This window comes from Myodes glareolus, chromosome 4, assembly GCF_982192425.1.
Source record: "Myodes glareolus chromosome 4, mMyoGla1.1, whole genome shotgun sequence".
Taxonomy (NCBI): Eukaryota; Metazoa; Chordata; class Mammalia; order Rodentia; family Cricetidae; genus Myodes; species Myodes glareolus.
This window is the reverse complement of record NC_142029.1, coordinates 90,486,628-90,508,382: the sequence shown is the minus strand read 5'-3', so window position 1 is coordinate 90,508,382 and position 21,755 is coordinate 90,486,628. Positions and strand designations below refer to the sequence as shown.

General features: G+C 42.5%; 2 protein-coding genes across 2 annotated transcripts; both read right to left on the bottom strand.

Annotated features, from left to right (window-relative positions):
* Positions 1 to 2,458: 2,458 nt before the first annotated feature.
* Positions 2,459 to 5,132, bottom strand: Pate1 (prostate and testis expressed 1). Its single transcript, XM_085688559.1, has 5 exons — positions 4,868 to 5,132; positions 4,538 to 4,573; positions 3,884 to 3,919; positions 3,469 to 3,591; positions 2,459 to 2,765 (listed from the first exon to the last, which is right to left on the bottom strand). The coding sequence occupies exons 1-5, from the start codon at positions 4,938 to 4,940 to the stop codon at positions 2,632 to 2,634; spliced, it is 402 nt and encodes a 133-aa protein (XP_085544685.1). The 5' UTR covers positions 4,941 to 5,132; the 3' UTR covers positions 2,459 to 2,631.
* Positions 5,133 to 19,780: 14,648 nt separating this feature from the next.
* LOC125416047 (DNA-directed RNA polymerases I, II, and III subunit RPABC1) lies at positions 19,781 to 20,393 on the bottom strand. The gene is given in 2 exon segments (XM_048458720.3): positions 19,781 to 19,814; positions 19,816 to 20,393. Coding segments are annotated over 2 exon segments (612 nt in total).
* Between the last annotated feature and the right edge of the window lie 1,362 nt (positions 20,394 to 21,755).

The window sequence follows — 21,755 nt, the reverse complement described above, 5'->3', positions numbered from 1 at the left end:
TATACATTTTATCCCACAGATAACATCCTTAAATTTATTTTATTGTTGTAAACAGGATCTGAGTCTCTAGCCCAGTCTTGTCCAGAACTCTATGTGTAGCACAGACTGTCCTCGAACTCAAGATGTAGCCCATACTGCTCTTGAACTTGTGGCAGTCCATTTCTGCCTCAGTCTCCGCAGTGCTGAGATTACAGACTTGAGATGTCATACTTGATTTCATCGGAGAAGCTGAGGTGTCCACAAGTGAGTAACTCAATCTCAAATGTCTGAGTCTCAGTTTCAGAGGGTTCCTCTTCTAGCTTGCTAAAGTCTAGTGACAATTTTCCCACTGTGTTCTCAGAGGCTCATGCATTTAGATGATTCCTACAGGTTTTATATATTAAATCAATAACTCATTTTGGTTTTTTTTGTCCTTCAATGCCTGCATAAAAACTATTTCAAAGTTTTTGTTAAAATGATTGATGCTATTTCATTTTCCTGTCTGATCCGAAAGAAGTTACCGGTGACATACTTCTTGCATCCTGTGAAGAGGGAACGAGAGAGGAGGTGTGGAATATTACGCCGATGGCTCTCTCACAGGGATTATTTATCTCATTATTACTCATCCGTGTACAGATCTCCTACTAGACTAAGCCTTATGAGGACAGAGATCATAGCTGTCCTATCCCAGAGCCTAGCAGTACCTGGAATGTGGTATGATTTGAATAAATGTTTGTTAAACAGATTAAGGGAGAGTTTGGAATGGAGTTCTCTCTACAACACAATCCCACATCACATTCATTTTATCCCGTTTCCCACAGTATGCTAGGATTACACAGCACGGAAAGCCTGAGTGTGTGACAGATGGAAGTGATTGGGAGCTTCATGTAGCCATGGTCATCTATCAACCAGATTCAGAGAGCGTCCTTGCCCTCACAGCGCTCAGTGTCTACAGCAGTGGCCTTCATGCTTGCTGGTCCCAGCTCCTTAGAGGCAACCCTGCAGCTCTTCCCTGCCTGTGATCTTTCTCCAGAATCCCACGGACTCCTCCCACAATCCCGTGTCTCCAATCTATCTCCTTAAAGACAGATGGCACAGTAGCCTTCTCTCTTTGGATCTCTAGCACAGGTTCCTTTCCGCACCCTAACCTTTCCCTCAGCCTGGCAGAAGCATCAACGAACAAAATTCTGCAAAAGTTCAATCACTGGCTGTTTCCACCAAGCACATTCTTTCTCAGAAAGCCAGTGGTACATGCTTTAACAGAAGTGGAATGAAAGGCAGGGAGGAAAACAAGAGAAAGAATTAATAAAACATTCACCCACAAAGGGGAAGGTTATAGGACCTAACAAGGAAGTTACAATGGCTGGTCTGGTAAACCAACATGAACAAACATGGTAAACAAACCTGTCCGCTCTCTTTCTAAATAACTGAGTTTGTCTCCAGAGAGATCAGTGCTGCTGTTCGCTTTTTACAGCAGGGAGTGGTAGCCGCTGAGATTCCTACCTTGTCATAGGAGAACCACAGTAGACATGTATCACTACTTCCAAGGCTCAGGGAGCGTGGCAGAGAGAGATTGGGAAGAACGGAAGAGCTCAAGGTGGGGTGGAGTGCTATGAAATGCTGTTTTCTGGGGATGGCACTGTTTACCTGGGGAGAGGCTCATGAGGCCCCATTCCTCTGGGGGAGTCATAGCTTAGTGGCTATTGGGAAAAGGAGAGATGCTTTCTTCATGCCTGGAAAGAACCTTTCAAAGATGCTCCTCTTTGTGGTAGTTTGATTGTGTTTGGCCCCCATAATCTCGAAGGGAGAGACACTATTAGGAGGTGTGACTTTGTTGGAGTAGGCGTGGCCTTGTGGGAGGAAGTGTGTCACTCTGGGGGTGGGCTTTGAGGACTCTTTTTCTTAAGCGTTCCTTGTGTGACAGTCAGTCAACTTCCTGTTGCGTCTGAGTCAAGACGTAGCATTCTCAGCTCCAGCACCACATCTGCCTGCATGCTACCATGCTCTCCTCCTTCATGATCACAATAGACAGAACCTCTGAAAATGTAAGTGACCACCCTCAATTTAATGTTTTCTTTTTAAGAGTTGTGGTGGTCATGGTGTCTCTTCACAGCAATAGAAACCCTAACTAAACAGTAATTAAACTTACCGAACTGCACACACCCAAAAAGTGAAAGTCGAAGTGGTGGGTTAGTTGAGAAGGTGATGGGTGGAGTGGAGGACAAGGGAGAGTAACAGGGTGAGTTTGATTGGAATACATGTATGTAAACACATGTATGTAAATGTCACATCAAAGCCAATTATTGTGCATAACAATTTTACATGGTAATACAATTTTTTTAAAAAAAATATGTAATAGGATAGAAGAAAGGAAAAGAAGGAGCATCTTTTGCATTTTAGTTATTTCTTTTGTCCTGAGTACTTGGTCATCCAATGGGTTTACTAACAACTCAAACACATGCTGATCTCTATAATAAGGTTGTATTTATTCACTTTTTATTGATTTCGGAATGGAAAGGCTCTTTAGAGAAAGGGTGCGTTTCCTCTTACACGTAGGCGGCAGAGTCACGTGCTTGCAGTCCTTCTATGTAGTGCTATCCACAGGAAGTCCTTGTGGAGAAGCCCTCCAGTCACCCGGATGTTGAAGCACGTCTAAAATGCTTCATTGCACATGTCATAGCCCCGGCAGCACCTGAAGTTTACCAGATAGGGGCCCCACCTTATGTTTTTCACATTGGCACAGTTCTTTAAGCAGCCCTTGAAGTTTAACCAGATGGTACCGTCCCCTGCAGAAGAAGGAAGAACAGATCAGCAAGCCCAACAGATGCTTCTGTAAAACCAACCTCCGTCCAACCCACACTGGCGTCTGAGCATCACCATGCAGTGTTCATGATCCATTATCCAGACAGGAGAGACTGGAAGGTGTTGGAAGTTGGTGGCTACCCAGAAGAAAAGAAATAGTGGTGCAGTTTTAAGACTTCATTGGCGGTAGGAAGGTCATGAGAGAAGGGGTTAACTATGTGGGAGGTTTCTACAGAGAATCTCAAGACTTGAGTATCATTGAGGGTACGAAACTAGAAAAACGCTGTCTAAGCTTATTCAGAAGGAGATGCAACCTGGGCATATTGCTGACACTGGCCCCTTTGTTTCCATAGCTTGGAGCCCTTTCTTGAGAAAGCCTGGGCAGGTACACAGAGGGCTGCTTTCATTACCAACTGGCTGCTCTCCTGAGGGTGAGTATTATGTCCTTTCTCTCCTGCATTCTGCCCACCCCCATCTCTTCAGGCCTCTTTCTGTAGCCTTGAGTTTTACCTTAGCTTCAGCAGTCACTTCCACTTCTCCACCATTATGGTGAATCACGGGAGTGATACTGCGAGCTACCTTAGAAGTGAGGCTGTCTGTAGTAACCGGAAGTTCCCGTGTTCATCCCCGAGGCCCACACATCCTGCTTCCTCTTCCCCATCTTTTCCTCCTTACCACACCACATACTTTTGTACATCTTTCCCACCATACAGGCCTCTTCTGCTGTTGCGGTGCATATTCCTCTTCCTCTGGAGCACTTTTCCCCGGGGAACTGGAGGTGGCACATCCTACACTGCACAATTTCCACAACTTGAAGAGAGACACGAGCGATGATACTACCATGAAAGAGTCTCCCCCCCCGCCCCCCATTTCAAGTGTGAAGCATGCTTAGCCCTGGAAGACTTTGTCACCGTGTCCCGGGCCCCAAACCCCATCCAAGTGTGGTTATGTGCTTCTTTTAGAATGGGAGAAACCAAAAGCGGGCCTGGAGTTCATGGTCTCAGAAGCTCCAGCGTGGAAAACGGTGGGGATAGAGGGGGGAAGCAGAAGGAAAACGAAGCATAGTGCCAAGGCGGTCAGGCTAGGGTTCTTTTGTACTCACCGTTGTTATTTTCATGAAAGAGTACTTTATCTTCTGCTGTTCAGGTGGGACAAAGAGAGCGAGTTGGCACTTCTGTCTGAGATTTACGCTGCTTGCTTTCCCTCTCCCCCAGGGCTTATTCTGTCTTCTAGCTTGGATTTTGAGAGTTTTTTTTTCTATTAGCCCAACGCTGATTATGCCATATTTTACCACTTTTTCTTTTATCCTCTTCATTTCTTAGGTCACCTCAGATTCTTCTTCCCACCCCTAAGGGATGTTGCACAGACCAGGAGGAAGGGGATAAATACACATGGTTTCTATCTCATTTTCTTCCTTCTGTTGAACCTCCATGGTACTCTCACTTAAGATCGAACAATGGGAACAGACCTCTGAAATTCAGGAGGTTGCTACCTTAGATTGGGCCACCTGGTTTCTGCAAACTTCACATTCCATTTCTCTGGTCCCCTGTCCTTGCCCCTAGCCTTGTCAGCTGCTGTCTGGTTCTTTGTGAACCCTAAAGACAGCTTCCACCCTGGCTGTATCCTGCCAGAAGAGGCTACTGAGTGTGGAAATTATGTCTATTTGTGGTTTACTTTGAGCCCTCAGTGCCCACCCCACTTTACTCCTCCTGGATTCTTTCTTCTTATTCATCTTCACATCCATTTTTCTACTCACATTTGTCTATCTCACGTGGAAATGACGCAGAGAAAACTGTTGGAAAAACCAAAAAGATAAAAATTATACTCTCTGAAGAGAGTCTACTTTCCAACCCCCATTTCACAGCTTCCGGGAATCTCTCAAACTGTTAGTAAATCATCTACTTCCTCCTGTGAGCAACAGGGCTTTGGTTATGGTCCCAGTGACCTAATGCAGGGTGAGTGGAAGGCACAGAACACAGGGACTGCTCTTTCTGCTGGCTTACCACGGCTGGCCTGCATCATGGGACATCTCACCCATTGCCGGATCCTGGACTTATCTCACCAACTGGTGATTCTCAGGACTCACCCTTCAAATAGCAGAGTAAGACGAGACATCCTGTTAAGTGAGGCTTGTCCATTTTGGAGGCAGAAAGGTTCATGTTAGGGCAGGAAGCGTCACTATTTATACACTGGTGAGGTTGGGCTGCTTCAGTAGGAGTTGGGGGTGGGACACTCAGGAAGTCAATGAAAGGTATAATACCCTGGTCCTAGAAAAATCGACCACTCTAATTTCTTTTCTTTGCAACTTTGGGGAAAAGAGACTGGCTAGGAAAGTTCTAGACTTGATTTATTCTGACTCTCAGGATTTCTGATATACACCAAGTGCCTGCTTTCCTGAGAGTACCTCTATCCTTTTAAAGTGTCATCATTTACTGTTCATGTGTTAAACACTTCTGTGCACAGACATGTGCTACCATGCCTGGTCAGTATAATTCTTTATCTGGTCTTCTGCAGAGACATTTGCTTTGGTGTGCCTCAGCTCTTTGCTTCTGTGTTCATTGCAACCCATCTGATCCTTTAAGAGTTTCTAACCCTTTTACAGCCATTCTGCAAAACACACACACACACACACACACACACACTCACACACATGCGGGGGCGTGCACCCACACACAAAAGAGAGAGGGGGAGTGGAAGGGAGGGAGGTAATACCACATACGCACAAAGAAATAAAGAGAGAGGAAGGGAGGAAGGGAGGGAGATAGGTAACAGAGAGAGAGAGAGAGAGAGAGAGAGAGAGAGAGAGAGAAAGAGAGAGAGAGAAAAGGAGAAGGAGGAGGAGGAGGAAAAAGAAGAAGAAGAAGAAGAGGAAGAGGAAGAGGAAGAAGGGAGGGAGGAAAAGAATGAGTTATAATGCATGATCTGATAGTTAATGTTAGTGATTAAGATTAGAATAAAAGAAAATGTTATTGAGCATAGCTGAGTGAAGTCAGGAGTCCTTGGTGAACCAAAGCCATGAAATCAGAAGTAGTCTTTGAATTTATAACAATAAGTCAGTAAATTCTCACACTGTGGAAAGAAACAAATGTGTCCATCTATTCTTGGCATATCTCATACATATTTAAAAGAAGGATCCAAGGGCTCAAGGTTTAGTGAGCAAGGTGCTTGCTACCAAGCCTGACGACCTGAGTTCCAGCCTCAGAATCCACATGAAGGACATGTAGAACTGGCTCCTGCAAGCTGTCCCTAGCACAAATGTGCAGGAGTACACAATGCTTTCCTCTTCCCAACAGAATAAATAAATAAATGTAAAAAGGAAGTAAATAAGTAAAATAGTAGAATTGCCAAATTAAAATCTTTTATTAAATTTGTTCTTTGGCAAATATGCATTTATATGTATGTATATATGTATGTATTTTCATACATATATATGTAGCACATTCCTTCCTTCCTTCCTTCTTTCCTTTCTCTCTCTCTCTCTCTCTCTCTCTCTCTCTCTCTCTCTCTCTTTCTTTCCTTCTCTTGAGACAGGGATTTTCTGTATAACAGCTTGGCTGTCCTGGAATTTGCCTTGTTGATCAGTCTAGCCTTGAACTCACAGAGATCTGCCTGCCTCTGCCTCCCAAGTGCTGATATTAAAAGCACATGCCACCACTGTCTAACTATAGTATATTCTTATTACTGTCACCCTTACCCCTCTTTTCCTCCCATGACCCCATTCCCACCTTCCTTTCTACAAATCCCTTTCCCACTTTTGTGTCTTTTGACTTTGTTTTGTGTCCCTCTTCATTCATCCAGGGACATTTGTGTTTTTGCTAGTCTGGAACTATCCACTGGAACATGGTGGTCACCACTGGGCTCAGAACTTGAAGACAACACTTGTTCTTCCCTCAGAGCCCATTGGAAGTCCACAGCTCAGCTTGGAAGGGTAGGCCTGCATGGACTACTCCCTGATCTGTGATTGGTTGGTGACAGAGGCTGTCTTTTGCTGGCTTGTCACAGGTATCTACTTCCACCCTGAGATCATGATTCCATTGACTATACTATGTGTTTAGGGGTAAGAACTGGATCATCATATTCTTAACTCTCATATTTTTTAGTCTTCTTGCAAAGTATCAAGCTTCCATATGGCTTTTCAAGGCACACATCATTTTGATTAACTCCCCCTTTTGATTTCTCCCTTCCTCATTTCTCTACTCTCATGCTGGTTAACATTCTCCTCTTGCCAACATTCCCCGCGCTCTGCCTTCACATCACCTATTCTCTGCCGTGCCGTCTCCCTTGTGGCGTCCTTCACTCTCAGAATCCTTTACTAGTTTCTCAGACTCTTTAAAAATATTTATTTTGTTTTCAATTATGCATATGTGTGTGTATGTGAGTACAGGTGCCTGTGGAGGTTACCAGAGGGTTTCAAATTTCCTGGTGCTTGGGTTGCATAGGTGGTTGTAAGCTGCTTGACGTGGGAACTAGGAGGCAAATTCAGGTCCTTTCCGAAAGCAGTATGTGTTCTCAACTGCAGGCCCGTTTCCTGCCTTCTACAGGTTTTCCGGGTTAAACTCAGAAGTCTAAAGACTGGAAGCTAGAATCCGCACATGAGAGGAAGCTTGCAGGTCTGTCTTTCAGGCTTGTGTTGTTTGCTCAGGAGAAAATTTCCAGTTCCATCTATTTACCTACAAGTTTCATAATTTTGTTTTCCCTTACAGTTGAGTAAAATTTTATTGGTTTCTTACTACATTTTTTCATTAACCATTCTTTCATGGATGAACGATTGTTTTTATTGCTCTTGTTTGTTTGTTATTAAATAGTTCTAGGGTTGGTGAGATGGCTCAGTGGGTAAAGGGACTTCCCCTAAGAGCCTTGTGGCATGGGTTCAACCTCTGGGACTCCTATAAAGGTGGAAATGGAAGGAGGGGAGAGAATTGACCGCACAAAGTTGTCCCCTGACCTCTACGTGCTGTAGCATGTGCACACATGTGCACACACACATGCTCGGACACACACACACACACACACACACACACATTGTGTACATACACAGATGTACAATAAAAATAATTTAATTCTTCATAAGGTATACAAAAATCCATCGTTCCACTGGTGGTGGAAATGTCTTCACATAGTGACCTTGCTGGATAGGTCAGTGAGGCTGGCGGTGAAGGGTAGATTTGGAGGAATGAGATCTCAGTGTGAACAGATTGCCCGAGTGATCGAGGAACAAAGAGAAAGAGCCTCGGCTGTTGTTCCGTTGCAATGCCTCAGTTTTCTGGAATGTGCCCAATGCCCACGGGATATCTACTGATGACCCAGAGGGGGAAAGAACAACTTCTTCCTCAGCGTTTGAAGTAGTGGTCAGATGAGAACAGCCTATGTCATTACCTCAGGGAAGCAAAGAACATACCTTTGTGTGACAAGGAAGAGAAAAAAACCCAAAGAACAAAACCAACAAAACCCAACAAAACTAAGTTTCTACCTTCATGGATGATACGGGGCGGGGGCAGAAAACATTTATATAATATGTACTAATCAAAAAAACCACACACACACGTGTCTCTGGAGATTATTCACATGTACTTTCTTCTGTCATGAGGTCAGCCAGGTCTCAGACTGTCAGGACCCCCAAATTGCCTGTCATCTCCACACTCCCACAGAATACTTCCTCTGTGCTGAGGACTGGAGAGGGTATGAATGGCAGCGAGGTGTTTGAGGAGCTAGATCTGGATTCCAAACCTGAAAAACCCAATGATTTATTTACTGTTTCTGCGATAGCATAAGGATTAAATGAAATTATCTGAATTTTTCAATAGAATGTATCTATACAATAAACCTGTATGTCTCCTGAGAACAGTTTCTAAGGGTGGTCCTAGCTAAGGAGAAATGAGATGCTCTTTACTTTCAGTAGAAAGGCGGGGGCACACCAGATAGCTATGCACGACCTGCCAGCAGTTAGCTTGTGAATTCCAATTTGCTTCCTTTTCACAATTTCAGTGTCTTTATTAACGTTCTTTACTAGAGTTGTTCTAGATTCTTTTAGTCCTTAACTTTAGGTTTTTGATCAAAGAAGAAATATTTCAGATAAATAACCTTATGTTTTACCTTAAGAAGCGAGAAAAACAAAAACAACTGAAACCCAGGCCAACAAAAGGAAGATAAGATTAGAGATTTGAACTGAAATAAACAAAACATTAAATAGAAAAGCAATAGGGGGTAGAAGTAATGGCTTACTGATTAAATGCACACCCTGTTCTTACAGAACCTAGGTTGAGTGGCTCACATTCTTCTGTAACTACAGCCTCAGGGGATCCAATGTGTTCTTCTGGCCTCCAAAGGCACATTTTTAAACACTCCCCCATATATGTGCACATAATTAAAAACAAATGAACAAGCTTGAGAAGTCAATGAAAGCAAACATTGGTTCTTTGAATAAATCAATGTTGAAAGACCTTTAGCACAACTCTTGAAGATAAAGAAAGAGGGAGAGAAATGTACAATAGCTAACACCGAGAATGAAAAATGACATATTATTTCTGACTCTGCAGAAGCAGAAAGGACTATAAAGAAATATGATCAATAGCCATGCACAAACAAATTAGACACATAGGTAAAATAAACATGCTCCTTGAAAGATGAAATTGCCAAATTTACTCAAGAATAAGTATAAATTTGAATAGATGTTCAACAAGTAAATATACCCAATTAACAATCAAAAGAGTTCTACAAAGGAAATTCAGGCTTAGGCAGTTCCATTGGTGGATTCTACCAGCTGCTTAATGAAAAATAAGCATCAACGCTTCAAAAACTCAAAAAGTACAGAAAAGTGGTAAAATATTCCTAATTCATTTTATAGGGACAGTGTGGTCCCATTTTTAAACTACAAAAAAAATTATACGAAAAGAAAACTAAATTTTAATAACATTAGTGAATATAGCTGTTAAATACCATTAAAATATTTACAAACCTGATGATAGTCAAATTTATTAAAAGTACTATATTTCTTGATAAAAAGGAGTTTAGCACCAAGTTAATTCAGGATATAAAGTTCATCAATGCAATCTGCCTTATTAATAGAATAATTACATAAATAGAATACATGAATAGGGTAAACACAGCAGCAACAACAAAAATAGACAAATGTCCTGTAAAGTGTCATGAGATTTGTGGCCCAGGACTCCTGAGCACAAGCTTTTCACCAACTCATTAGCATTCTTAGAGCTTTTTCTCCCTTAATGAACTGTTTCAAATTCTGGAAGAAGGAGGAGGAGGAGGAGGAGGAGGAGGAGGAGGAGGAGGAGGAGGAGGAAGAAGAAGAAGAAGAAGAAGAAGAAGAAGAAGAAGAAGAAGAAGAAGAAGAAGAAGAAGAAGAAGAAGAAGAAGAAGAAGGACCCACAATTGGATAGCATGAAGAGAAAAAGAGACTTTGAAATGCTCTGCCCTATATAGGACGTTTATATCCCACTCCTCCATGTTAAGGATTATGGGACTTCCATGATCCGATGCAGAAGAGAAGGTGGAAAGGAAGTTGGAGCCAGAAGGTGGTAGGTAGCTCCAAAGACACAACAGAGCTGATGCACACATGACCTCACAGAGACTGTAACAGGCATGCACAGGACCTGCCCAAGCTCAAGCCAGCATGGAAGATGGAGAGTGAGCATGAAGGCCCATCCCTATCCAAGAAGCTGTTTGTCATTGGCAGATGCTGGGAGAAGGAGACTCTGTCTTCTTCAATAAAATGACACTGGGTATATTACCTGCACTCTTGGGCAGGTCCCATGGTTAGGAATAGTCAGCCAGTACAAATTGGACTCCATATTTTTGTCTTTACATAAGAGAAAGAACATGAAGTTGGGTATGTAGGGAGGTCATGGAAGATCAAGGAGAAGTTTGGGGGAGGGGCAAGAATATGATCAAAATATATTGTAAGAAATTCTCAAAGAAATAAAAAAAAATTGAGAAAACATTGAAAAAGTGTAAATGTCAAGGATGTCACCAGAATGACAGACCAGACTACTAGTGCTCATACTTCACACAAACTTCCATGAGTGGCTGCACAAAGGAGGGAAAAATTAAAGGTAGGACATTACAGCAGTGGGGTGTATCACAGAAATAAATAAGGACACTTTGCAAAGGGCATGGAGTTCAATGTCTCTTCACAAGCCTCGCCTCTCCTCCCTCACACAGAGGCAACATTAGCAGAGATGGAGAGAGGGAGGGGAGAAAGGAGAGCAGAGAGAGTAGAGGGCAGAATGGGAAGGCGTGAGTATGAATCTCCTTCTGGGGACAGGAAAATGGACTGAGAGCATGCCCCAACAAAATCCTGCTTGAAGCTGACTTTATGACTCAGATTCTATGTCTGAGTATTTCATCTCTGGTACAAGGACAAAACTCTTGGCACTGGGATCAGGGCAGTGCCTATGGACCCTATGTCAAGGCTGGCCTTGGACTTCAGGACTGACTCAGCACCAGGGGGGTCCTTTGGCTTCAGGCCAGCCACTGTGACCTATATCCAGATTAACCCCTATGTCCCATGTAACCATTGATCTGTCACTGGGGATGTTTAACTGAAAAGGTATACTATTTTACTTGAAGAAAATCAAATTTCTTTTTGTGTTTACCTTCTTTAACTCCACGCAATATAATGTTTCCATTTTAGAGGAAGGGAAAAAAGGAAAAACATAAAATTATTATTAAAAAAATTCTACAAAAGAATGGTTGCAGGAACCCATTCCTCTAACTGGGAGGAACACTGGCATTCTCAAATGGTGAATGGGTAAATGAACAGTGGTATAATGGCAAATAACTCAACAACAAAAGAGAATGAGTGATTAATAAAGCCAGTGAAAGCATCATACAGAATGAAATGTTTTATCCAAAATGATTAGGCATTGTATGCTTCTATTTGTAGAATAGTCTCAGAATGGCAAAATTGTGAGTGGCAAAGACCCCAAAACTGGAGCTAGGTGGAAAGACTGACTCTAACACCACAGAATTTCTGGCGATGATGGACAGCATGTGTCTTGATTTTAGGGGATTTTACACAAATTACACATGTGAAAAAATTCCATAATGATACATCCTAAATGAGTATATGTCCAACTGACAAAACACAATAAGTTTACATTTAACACTGTTGTATTTCTGTTTCCTGGTTTATAAGTTGCTTCATAGTAGTTGAAGATGGCACTGTTGGGAAAGCTACATGAAAGGAATACAGAAATTATTTTTCAACGTTTTGCAATTCTTTTTTTTTCTCTCCCCGAGACAGGTTTTCTTTGTGTAGCTTTGGCTGTCCTGAAACTAACTCTGTAAACCAGGCTGGCCTTGAACTCAGAGATCCTCCTACCTCTGCCTTCCCTTCTGAGCGCTGGAATTAAAGGGATGTGCAGCACTGCCTGGTTACTTTTGCAATTTTTAAGAAACTTAAAAACCAACTTTAAAAAAGTTGATGCATTTATATGATTGATTTCCTGGCCAACAATCATGACCTATTTCTCCATTTATCTTGTTGACTCTTACTATTCCTGTTACTTACCCCCAGAGAGCTTGTCCAGCTTACATTAGATTTCTTCGTAGATCCTCAGGACACTGTTCCAGGAACGACCTGGGATGTAGCACACGCTGTTAGAACCAGAACATCCACTCCTTGGGGGCTTGAACTGAGGACACTTTGATGATAAGATTCAGATGGGCAGCAGATGAGAGGCAAAACGCTTAACCAGGCAAGAGTAGGGACCACTTATACTCAAACAAGCCAGCACTAGAAGTCTCGGCAGCATTCCGAGATGTGTGGAGGTCGAAAAAGAAGCTGTGAGAACATTCGGCAGATACAGTCAAACCTAAGAGAAGCAAAACATGTCTGCCCCCTCCAAAGACTGAAACATTCATCCAAAAGATGAAAATCTAAGGTTATGCGAGAAAACAACCTTTACTCCTAGGCTGAGAAAGTATTATGCTCAGATGCATTACCTAAAAGTAAAACTAGTTTGCTCTGTGCTGGGGTCAAACTCAAGGTCTGTGTATGCTGATTGAGTTCCCCATACTGTGCTTCCAGCCTTAGACAGTGAATTTCTTGTAATATACATCTCTCTCCATGCCATAGAAGGGTCTAGAATGCAGCTCAAAGTTGCCCTTCTGGTTTGACTTATATCTGTTACACTCGGATTGACTGCCACCAAATACTCAGGTGTCTATAGTAATAAAATTAATGCAATAGTCAAGATGTTAATTTTGTAAGCCTAATAGAAATATCTATTTTATTTGGTTTGCTGTGAATTTAGTTTTGGTCCCCTTATTTTTCCCTCTCTTTGTTATTTTGTTCCCTGTCCCTCCTCTTGTCACTGAGTGCCACCACTCTGACTTTATAACGTGTGGTTTGGTTTAGATGTGGTTTGGATCTCTGAGAGTGAGCGGGAGAAGCAGTTTCTGAGGGAAGAAGCCAATACCAATGGTCAGCTCTGGAAACATAAATGCAAGAAACATTACACAGACCAAGCAGGTTTTACTTATATATTTAGGAGTGTGTGTGTGTGTGTCCCAGCTACTTTCAGCATTCCGTAGATGTCTGTAGTTCTTTGTATAGGTCCGAGGCTTCGTGGGCTTTCCCCCATCCATATTAGCATCTGTTGCTGTTGTTCTTGTCCATACCGAGGCAGTCACTTGATGAAAATTTATGGGTGGAGCTTCAGACACTCCCAGGGGACACAAGGTCACAGAAGTTTCTCCATTGTCTGGCTTTTACAGTTCTCCTGTTGCCTCTTCCACAATGTTTCTTGAGTCTTACATACAGAAATTACGGTGTAGACAGTGCATCAGTTGAAGCTGGCCTCCACAATTCTTCACTTTAATTAGCTGTGGTTTTCTGTAATGGTCTCTGTTGTAAAGGGAAGTTTACTTGATAAAGGGAGAGGATGGCACTTATTTGTGGGCATAAGGACAAGTATTAAGAATGTGATTAGGGGTCATACTGGTTTAGTAAAGTGGTGGGTATGGGTTCTCTTACTTGATCCATGACTTCAGTAATTCTGGGAAGTTGGCGAGGCTTCCAGGACCAGTCATGATTTCCTCCCCTGAAGCCTCTATGCAGCTGTTTGGTACCAGGAGAACTAATCCTCATGGAGGAGGCTGTAGGTCAGTTCTAGTTCCAGGTCCTCAAGCCCTCTGTCTGAACTGCATGAGGTGTTCAGCAATAGGGACTCACCTTCTACCTTTGGGGGCAACCAAGGACAATAGTAATAGCTTGTAGTGTTTGGGGAATTTCTTGGACAATCTTGACCAACAGTTCTAAGGAGGCTTTCTGATGTGTATACTTACATGAACTTTGGCTTTTGAAGGAAGCATTGTCAGCCCGGATGGAAAAATTTATTTTAAACTATATATGTATGTTTACACATGCACTTAAGTGCAATACAGGTGTTTTTAGGTAGATAATAATATGATTCCTTATGACTTTTTCAGACATTCTAACTACTATTTACCCCTGATGCTTCTTCTTTTTGCAATTTCTCCCTCCCTTTCCCTAATTAGACCCCCTGGTTTCTATTTCCCCAATCAGATCACTTGTGCCTTGTTTTCCCCCTTTCTTCAAGCTCCACCCCTGCTCCCAGAAATGGTCTCTTGTATTTTTCTGGTTTCTGTGATTACTTTCAAGATTTATACTTACATCTGAGGATTTGGGGGTAGGAGCCTCAGATGAGAGAGGACATACAGCATTTGTCTTCTGTGTGTGGGTTGCCTAACTTGGTATCATCTTTTGGAGTTCCATCTACTTAAATGCATATTTTATGTTTTCAAATTTTTCTTTACAGCTGACTAGCATTCCATAGTGCGTATTTAACACATATTCATTACATATTCATTGACTGATAGGTGTTTAGTTTTTTTTTTCCATTTAGCTATTGTGTAAAGAGCAGCAATGAAAATGGCTGAGCAAGTCTCTGTGGAGTAGGATGTTGAGTGCTTTGGGTATATGTCAAGGTGTGGAGTAGTTGGACCACATGATGATTTGTTTTCAGCTTTTAGAGGATTCTCCACACTGATTTCCAGAGTGGCTGCCCTCTATGAAATCTCACCAACAGTGAATGAGGGTTGCTCTTCCTCCAAATTGATGCCAGCTCTTGTTGGTTCTTTTGTTGATCTTTGCCACTCTTACAGGCAAGATGAAATGCCAAAATTATTTTAATAGCTAGAAATGATGAACATTTTCTGAGATATTTATTTGTCAATTTTTTTCTTTTGAGAACTCTCTGTTCCTGGTCCAGTTTTGGAATAGGTTGTTTCTTTTACTTTTTTTGTGCATGTTCTTGTGTGTATATGTATATGGTGTATGTGTGCGTGTGCTCTTCATATATTCTGGGTATTTGTTAGATGATTTTTTTCCTTAGTTGTATGGTAACTTTATTTTCATGAATTCCTTTATCTATTGTTGGCTATAATTCTTGGACAAATTGTGTCCTGTTCAGAAAGCCCTTTCCTACACCTGTGTCATGTAGGATGTTGCCTATCTTTTCTTCTAGCAGGTTTGGTGTTTCAGGTTTCAGCTTTCACAGTAAGTCTTTGATCCATTTGTAGTTTGATTTTTCTCCAGGTGATAGATTCAGGCCTAATTTCATTCTTCTGCATGTGGACGTCCAGTTTTCCTGGCACCATTTGTTGAAAATGTTTTCTTCATCTAATTTTTAGAATATTTGTTAAATATTAAATAGCAGGATTTATATGTACTCATATTTTGGTCTTCAGTTTTGTTCTATTGGTCTACATATCTGTTTTAGTACCAGTGTCATATTGTTTCTATCACCATGGCTCTGTAACATAGGGCATGAGATCTGGAATGGTAATTGCTCCACCATTCTTCTTTTTGTTCAAGATTGTTTGGCCATCCAGGGTCTTTTTGGTTCCATATGAATTTTAGGATAATTTTTTTCTATTTCTGTGAAGAACAAGATGGGGATTTTGATTGAGATTGCACAGAATCTATAAATAACTTCTGATAAGTGTTCATTTTTACATTATTATTTATACAAGTTTATGAGTATGGGCTGTGTTTTCATTGTCTTTCTGTCTCTTTCTTCAGAGGTTTGAAGCATTCATTGTAGAGAGCTTCACTTCCTTGTTTGGGTTTATTCCTAGATATTTTAATTTTGTTGAGGCTATTCTGAATAGGAGGGGAGTGTGCCCATGTCCTCTTTCTCTGAATATTTATTGTTTATATATATATAAAACCCTATTGGAGTGTACCCATGACCGTGTGTGTGTGTGTGTGTGTGTGTGTGTGTGTGTGTGTGTGTGTGTATCCTATTGATTAGTGAAAGTTCTACCACATTGTTGAATTTGTTTATCATTTCTTGAAGTATTCTGGTAGAATGTTTGGAATTTCTAAAGTATAATATGTCATCTGGAAATAGGGATAGCTTGATTTCTTTCTCTATTTGTAGACTCTCAGTTTTCTTCTTTTGCCTTATTGCTCCACCTAGTGTTTTAAGCACAACATTGAAAAGGAGTGGGGCTAGTGTACATCCTTGTCTTGTTTCTAACTTCTTTGTGACTGCTTCAAGCTTTTCCCCATTTAGGATAATGCCGGCCGTGGGTAGCTTTTATTGTATTGAGATATGTTCCTCTAGTCCTACACTCTCAAGGACTTTTATTATGAATGTGTGTTGGATTTTCTCAAAGGCTTCAAGCTTTCATGGAGATAGTCGTGTAGTTTTTTTCTTTCAGTCCACCTAAGTGGTGTATCACAGTTATCCAGGGATGAATTTCAGGGATAACGCCAACTTGGTAATAGTGGATAAACTTTTTGCTGTATGTCTATATTTTGTTTACAAGTATTTTACTGAGAATTTTTTAAAACCCATGTTTATCAGAGATATGACCTGTAGTACTTTTGCTGTTGTTGTTGTATTTACCTGGTTCTAGAAGTAGAGTGACACTGGTTTCCTAGAAGGAATTTGGGAATACCCCTTCTGCTTCTATATTCCTTGAATTTTTTATTGTCTCCAGGTCTTTGAAGGTCTGGTAGAATTCTGCTGTGAATCCATCCTACCCTGGACTATTCTTTTTTAAGTCAGAGCCTTTTATTACCATTTGAGTCTTCTCATGAGTCTATCTAGGTTATTGATTTTCTCTTGATTTAATTTTGCTGGTTTGGTTGACTCTAGAAATTCATTCATTTCTTTTAGGTTATTCAGCTTATTGTAGTACGGGTTTCCAAAATGTTCCTTATAATATTCTGAATTTCTTTGGTGTCTGTTGTGGTGATTCCTAGTGCATTTCTAATTCTATTAAGTTGGGTCTTTTCTTTTTCTTTTGATTAGTTAGGCTAAGGGTCTGTCAAAGAAATGAGCTTCTCAAAGAAATAAGATCTTAAGTTCACTGATTCTTTGTATGGTCTTTGTTTCTATTTCATTAATTTCTGCTCTGATTTTTATTTTTTTTTTTGCTGTCAGCTGTGTTCAGGTTTGATTTGTAATTGCTCTTCCAAATTGCCATTAAGTCACTTATTTGTTTATCTATCTGTCTGTCTGTCTATCTATCTATTTATTTATTTTTTATCACTAAATGGGGGATCAGCCTCCAATCAGCACCAGGGTATGTAAAAAATCCATGAATGCAGCAAGGGCTAGACTTTTCTCTCTGAGGGGTTTATAAGGAAACACACGCATTATGATAGTAACTTTCTTTTTTAATTTCATCTTCAATAATCCTCCCTGAGACTCTCTGTCTCCACACAGCTACGTATCTTTTTTTTTTACATGTATACATCTCTTTCCTACAAGGCCTACAGTAACACCACCAACCACAAAACCAAAAAATAAGAGGAATTAGCAACCACTGCTCATTAATATTCCTTAATATAGATGGATTCAATCTGCCTATAAAAATCAGAGGCTAATAAAATGGATACAGAAACAGGATCTGTCCTTCTGCTGTGTACAAAAGCACACCTCAACTTCAACTTCAAAGACTGACATTACCTCAGAGTAAAGGGTTGGGAAAAGATTTTCCAATCAAATGGACTTAAGAAGCAAGATATCCTAATATCTAACAAAATAGGCTTCAAATGAAAATTAGTTAAAATAGTTGGAGGACATTTCATACTCAACATAGAAAAATTCATCAAGGAGATAAAGGGGATTTGAATTGGAAATGAAGAAGTCAAATTTTTGCTATTGCAGATATTATGACAGTATACAGAAGTGACCCCCAAAATTCTACAAGAGAACTCCTACAGCTGATAAACACCTTCAGTAATGTGATGGGATATAAAATTAACTCACAAAATCAATAGCCCTCCTATATACAAATGATAATGGAGCCAAGAAAGAAATCAGAGAAATATCATCTTTTTCAATAGTCACAAATAAAATAAAATATCTTGCAGTAATTATAATCAAACAAGTGAAAGATCCATGTGAAAAGAACTTTATGTTTTTGAAGAAAGAAATTGAAAAAGATATCAGTAAATGGAAAGAACTCCCATGCTCTTGTAAAGGTAGAATCAACATAGGAAAAATGATAACCTTATCAAAAGCAATCTATAGATTCAATGCCATCCCCATCAAAAACCCAACACAGTTATTCACCAACCTTGTTTATGGGGATGAAGTTAAACCAGCCCTGAATTATGAATGTACGAGAGCCAGCCCCACTATCTGTTATATGTTATATATGTTATAACTATCTGTTATGCTGTGACATGGACCCTGACAAGGTCGTTGGCAGCAGCCCAGGCTCAGATGACAGCATGGCCCTGGCTTGTAGTGCAGGGTGCTCAGAGTTGGATGGCCCTGCAGCTGCATGACCCTTGGACACTAACACGGCCCTAGGTGAAAGCCTAGACCCCTGATGCCTATGTAGCCCTTGATGCAACATGAGCCATGGATATCAACACAGACCTTGACTGGGGTTGGACCACGGACTCAGACATGGCCCTTAGTCACAGTTCAGGTTTTCACGTCACCATAGCTCTGGGTGGCAGCATAGGTCACCCAGATCTGTATGGTCCTGGCAGCAGCTTGAACTTCAAATACCAACATGGCCCCAGGTGTCAGCCCAGAATACAAGCCTCTGCAGGCCCTCCTTGGCAACGGGAGCCACGGACATCACCACAGAGCCTGGCTGTAGCAGTACCATGAACCTAGTCATGGCCCTTGGCACCAGTTGGGGCCCTGACATCATCATGGACCGAGGTGGCAGCCCAGGATTCCTAGATTGGCATGACTTCTATGGGAGCACATACTTTTTTTTTTTTTTAAACTCCTCAAAATGTCTTTAGTTCTCAGAACAGAGCCCTACAGAATGGAAAACTCTAGACAGGACAGCGACCTCAGTGACAAAGGTGTGGGGTGCCGTCAGTGCCCCAAGATTGCACAGGGAGGACTGTAGTGCTGGCTGCCCTGGTGGCAGTGCTGGCCTTGTCCAGGGCCACATTCCCCGAGGCCAGGTGGGAACCCTTTGGTCAAAAGGCAAAGAGGTTGTGGTCCGTACTCTTGGTCCCATGAAGCAGCAGGCAAGGGTACCCGACAGGACGAGGGTGCTGGTGAGCTAGGAAGGGCAGATCAGCTGGCTCCTGCTGCGTGGGTTCCTTTCCTGTTTTCAGACAAGCCACTCATACCAGAAGCGGGTGCTGGGCCAGTTCTTGCTGAAGTCATAAACTCACTTGAAGTTGCAGCAATCCCCCTGCCTCAGTCAGTCTCCAGGGTGCTAGAATTTAACCTGGCCCACCTCCTGGTGATGGGGTTACAGCGTGTCCTCCCATTAGACCTCAGGGTTTGTGGGTTCACGCAGCTGCTATGCTGCATGTACGGGAGGTCAGAGGACAACCTGCAGGAGTCAGTGGCTCCTTTCGCAAGTAGGTGTACTGGGGTGTCTCACCCAACAGTCCTGCTTTTCAGAATGGGACAGAGGTATGAGCTGGGACCCTGGCAGAGAAGTGTGCTCGCCAGGGAAGGCTGGGCTCAGCCAGGGATGGTACTGAACCCTGACTGCGGTGAGGCTCACCCGCAGTGGGCTACTGTACCAGGGGGTAGGTGATGTAGCGGCCAGATGATCTTCACAACCTGCCCTCACTTGATCCCAAAATAGCGCGTCACTGGGTCCCCAGCCTGGATCCTGGGCAGCTGGCTTTCAGGAAGCTTGTATCGAGCCAGCAGCTCTGTCACCTCCTCCTTCGTCATGACCACATGCTCAGGGATCAGCTCGTGTTCTGTGATGTTGATGAGCTGCTCTTGCTGTATGAACTGCTCCAGCATGTACTTTGGTGCCATGTTCACCAGGGACTGCTTGGCAGAGGGTGTCATGCCCTGCTGCACCACGATCAGCGCCCGCAAGATGTTCTCCTCCTGCATGCGCTGGCAGTACACCTTGATGGTCTTGATGCCCATCTTGGGCTCCTCTGGGAAGAACACAAACATCTGGTCTGTGGGGTCATCATTGTGGGCCAACAGCACGGTGAGGTTTGAGCGCCTTGGTCTTTCTTTGCTGGGTTTGTCCCCAGACTGTGCCTTGAACTCCTCAAGTGTCTGGTCCAGCTCATCCTGAGTCACCAAGTAGCCACGGTCATGACACAGCTGCATGATAGTCTTGCCAATCTTCCACAGCCGGTAAGTCTCCTCGTCGTCCATATTGCAGCCCTTCCGGGAACACATACTTTGGACACTGACGTGGTCACAGATGATAGCCCCACCTCTGGGCATTCGCAGGGCCTTCAGTGGTAATAGGAGTCACAGACATCAACACAGATCACCATGGCTGTGTTAGGGTCCTGGACCCAGATATGGCCCTTGGCATCAGCCCAGGCCCAGATATCACTGTAGTCCTGGGTGGCAAGCAGATCACCCTTGTCACCCAGTTGCTCACTGCTGTCAACTCTTCAGATCAGCCTCTCTCTACCATATACACTCACTGTAATGGTACCTGTGGCATGGGCAGGCTCATGGTTGATCTCTTCCTGCCCAGGAAGAGTGTCCTGGGGCTGAGCTGTGGCTATGCTCCTTGATCCTGTGCTTTATGGTGATAGGCATTCTTGTGATTGATTTCTTCCTGCCCAGGGCCAGTGTCCTGGGGCTGAGCTGTGGCTATCCTCCTTGCTCCCAGGCCTCATGGTGCTGGATGACTCATGGTTGATTCCGTCCACCCCTTGGTATTTCATCTTCTTCTGGAGCCATTCTCTTTGCAAGGCTTTCCTTCGAGTTTTCTAGTTGGGTTACTGGGTTTTTAAACTTCAGTTTCATTTCAGCTGGAATAAACTGCAACTTTCCTTTCTCTTAATCATCTGTACTTTTCTGGTCCTGGACTGTCTTCATCATTTCCTTCAGCCTTGTGTTTGTATTTTCTTGGGCACTGCTCAGGCATTTATTGTCCTTAAGCTTCCTTTCCTTAATTTTTTTGAGCTTTTTATTTGTGTCTTTTTAAGACTTTTTGAATTCTTCGATGAATTTTATGATTTTTCTTTTACATTCTGTGTACTATCTAGGTAATTCTCACTGTCAAACATTTCCACAGGATTTTTAGGCTTTAGAGGAGAGATAATGGCTCAATCCTTCATAATTTCTTTTGCATTTTTTCGATGAGTTTTGGGTAGTGGGCTTCTTTCATTAGAGTTCTTTGTCTGATGAGGACAAAGCACACTAGAGAAGAAGGAAGGATGCGCAGGGCAGTTGGACTTAGAGGTTGGAAATGACGTAGTAGGATGAAGTCAACTGGATAGAGGAGACTGGGCTGGGGCAAGATATATGTCCTGGTCCAAGCCTGGAGTGTGGGAGTAGATCCAGCAGTATGCGGAAGGTTAGATTTGGCATAGGAGAGGCTTGTGGGTTGGGGCCTGTAGGGAAGATCCTGGCAGAATCTTGGAGGTTGACTATAGACAGGATTTGGCTGTACTAGGCCTGGTCAGTGGATGTGGAACCCAGGCTAGATGTGGTGAGGGTGTGTGGTGGGAAGGGCCAAGCAGACTCATTGGGTTAGACCCTGGAGAAGGATGTGCA

Bases quoted from the DNA above. Each gene is read 5' to 3' on its own strand.
- Pate1 (XM_085688559.1), bottom strand. From the start codon at position 4,940: ATGAACCTTTCTGCCTCCAAAATGGACAAGCCTCACTTAACAGGATGT. The intron at 3,920-4,537 runs GTGAGTAGAAAA...CCACCTGAACAG, and splicing joins TCCACGTGAGATAGACAAAT to CAGAAGATAAAGTACTCTTT. The intron at 3,592-3,883 runs GTGAGTACAAAA...TCTCTCTTCAAG, and splicing joins CTTTCATGAAAATAACAACG to TTGTGGAAATTGTGCAGTGT.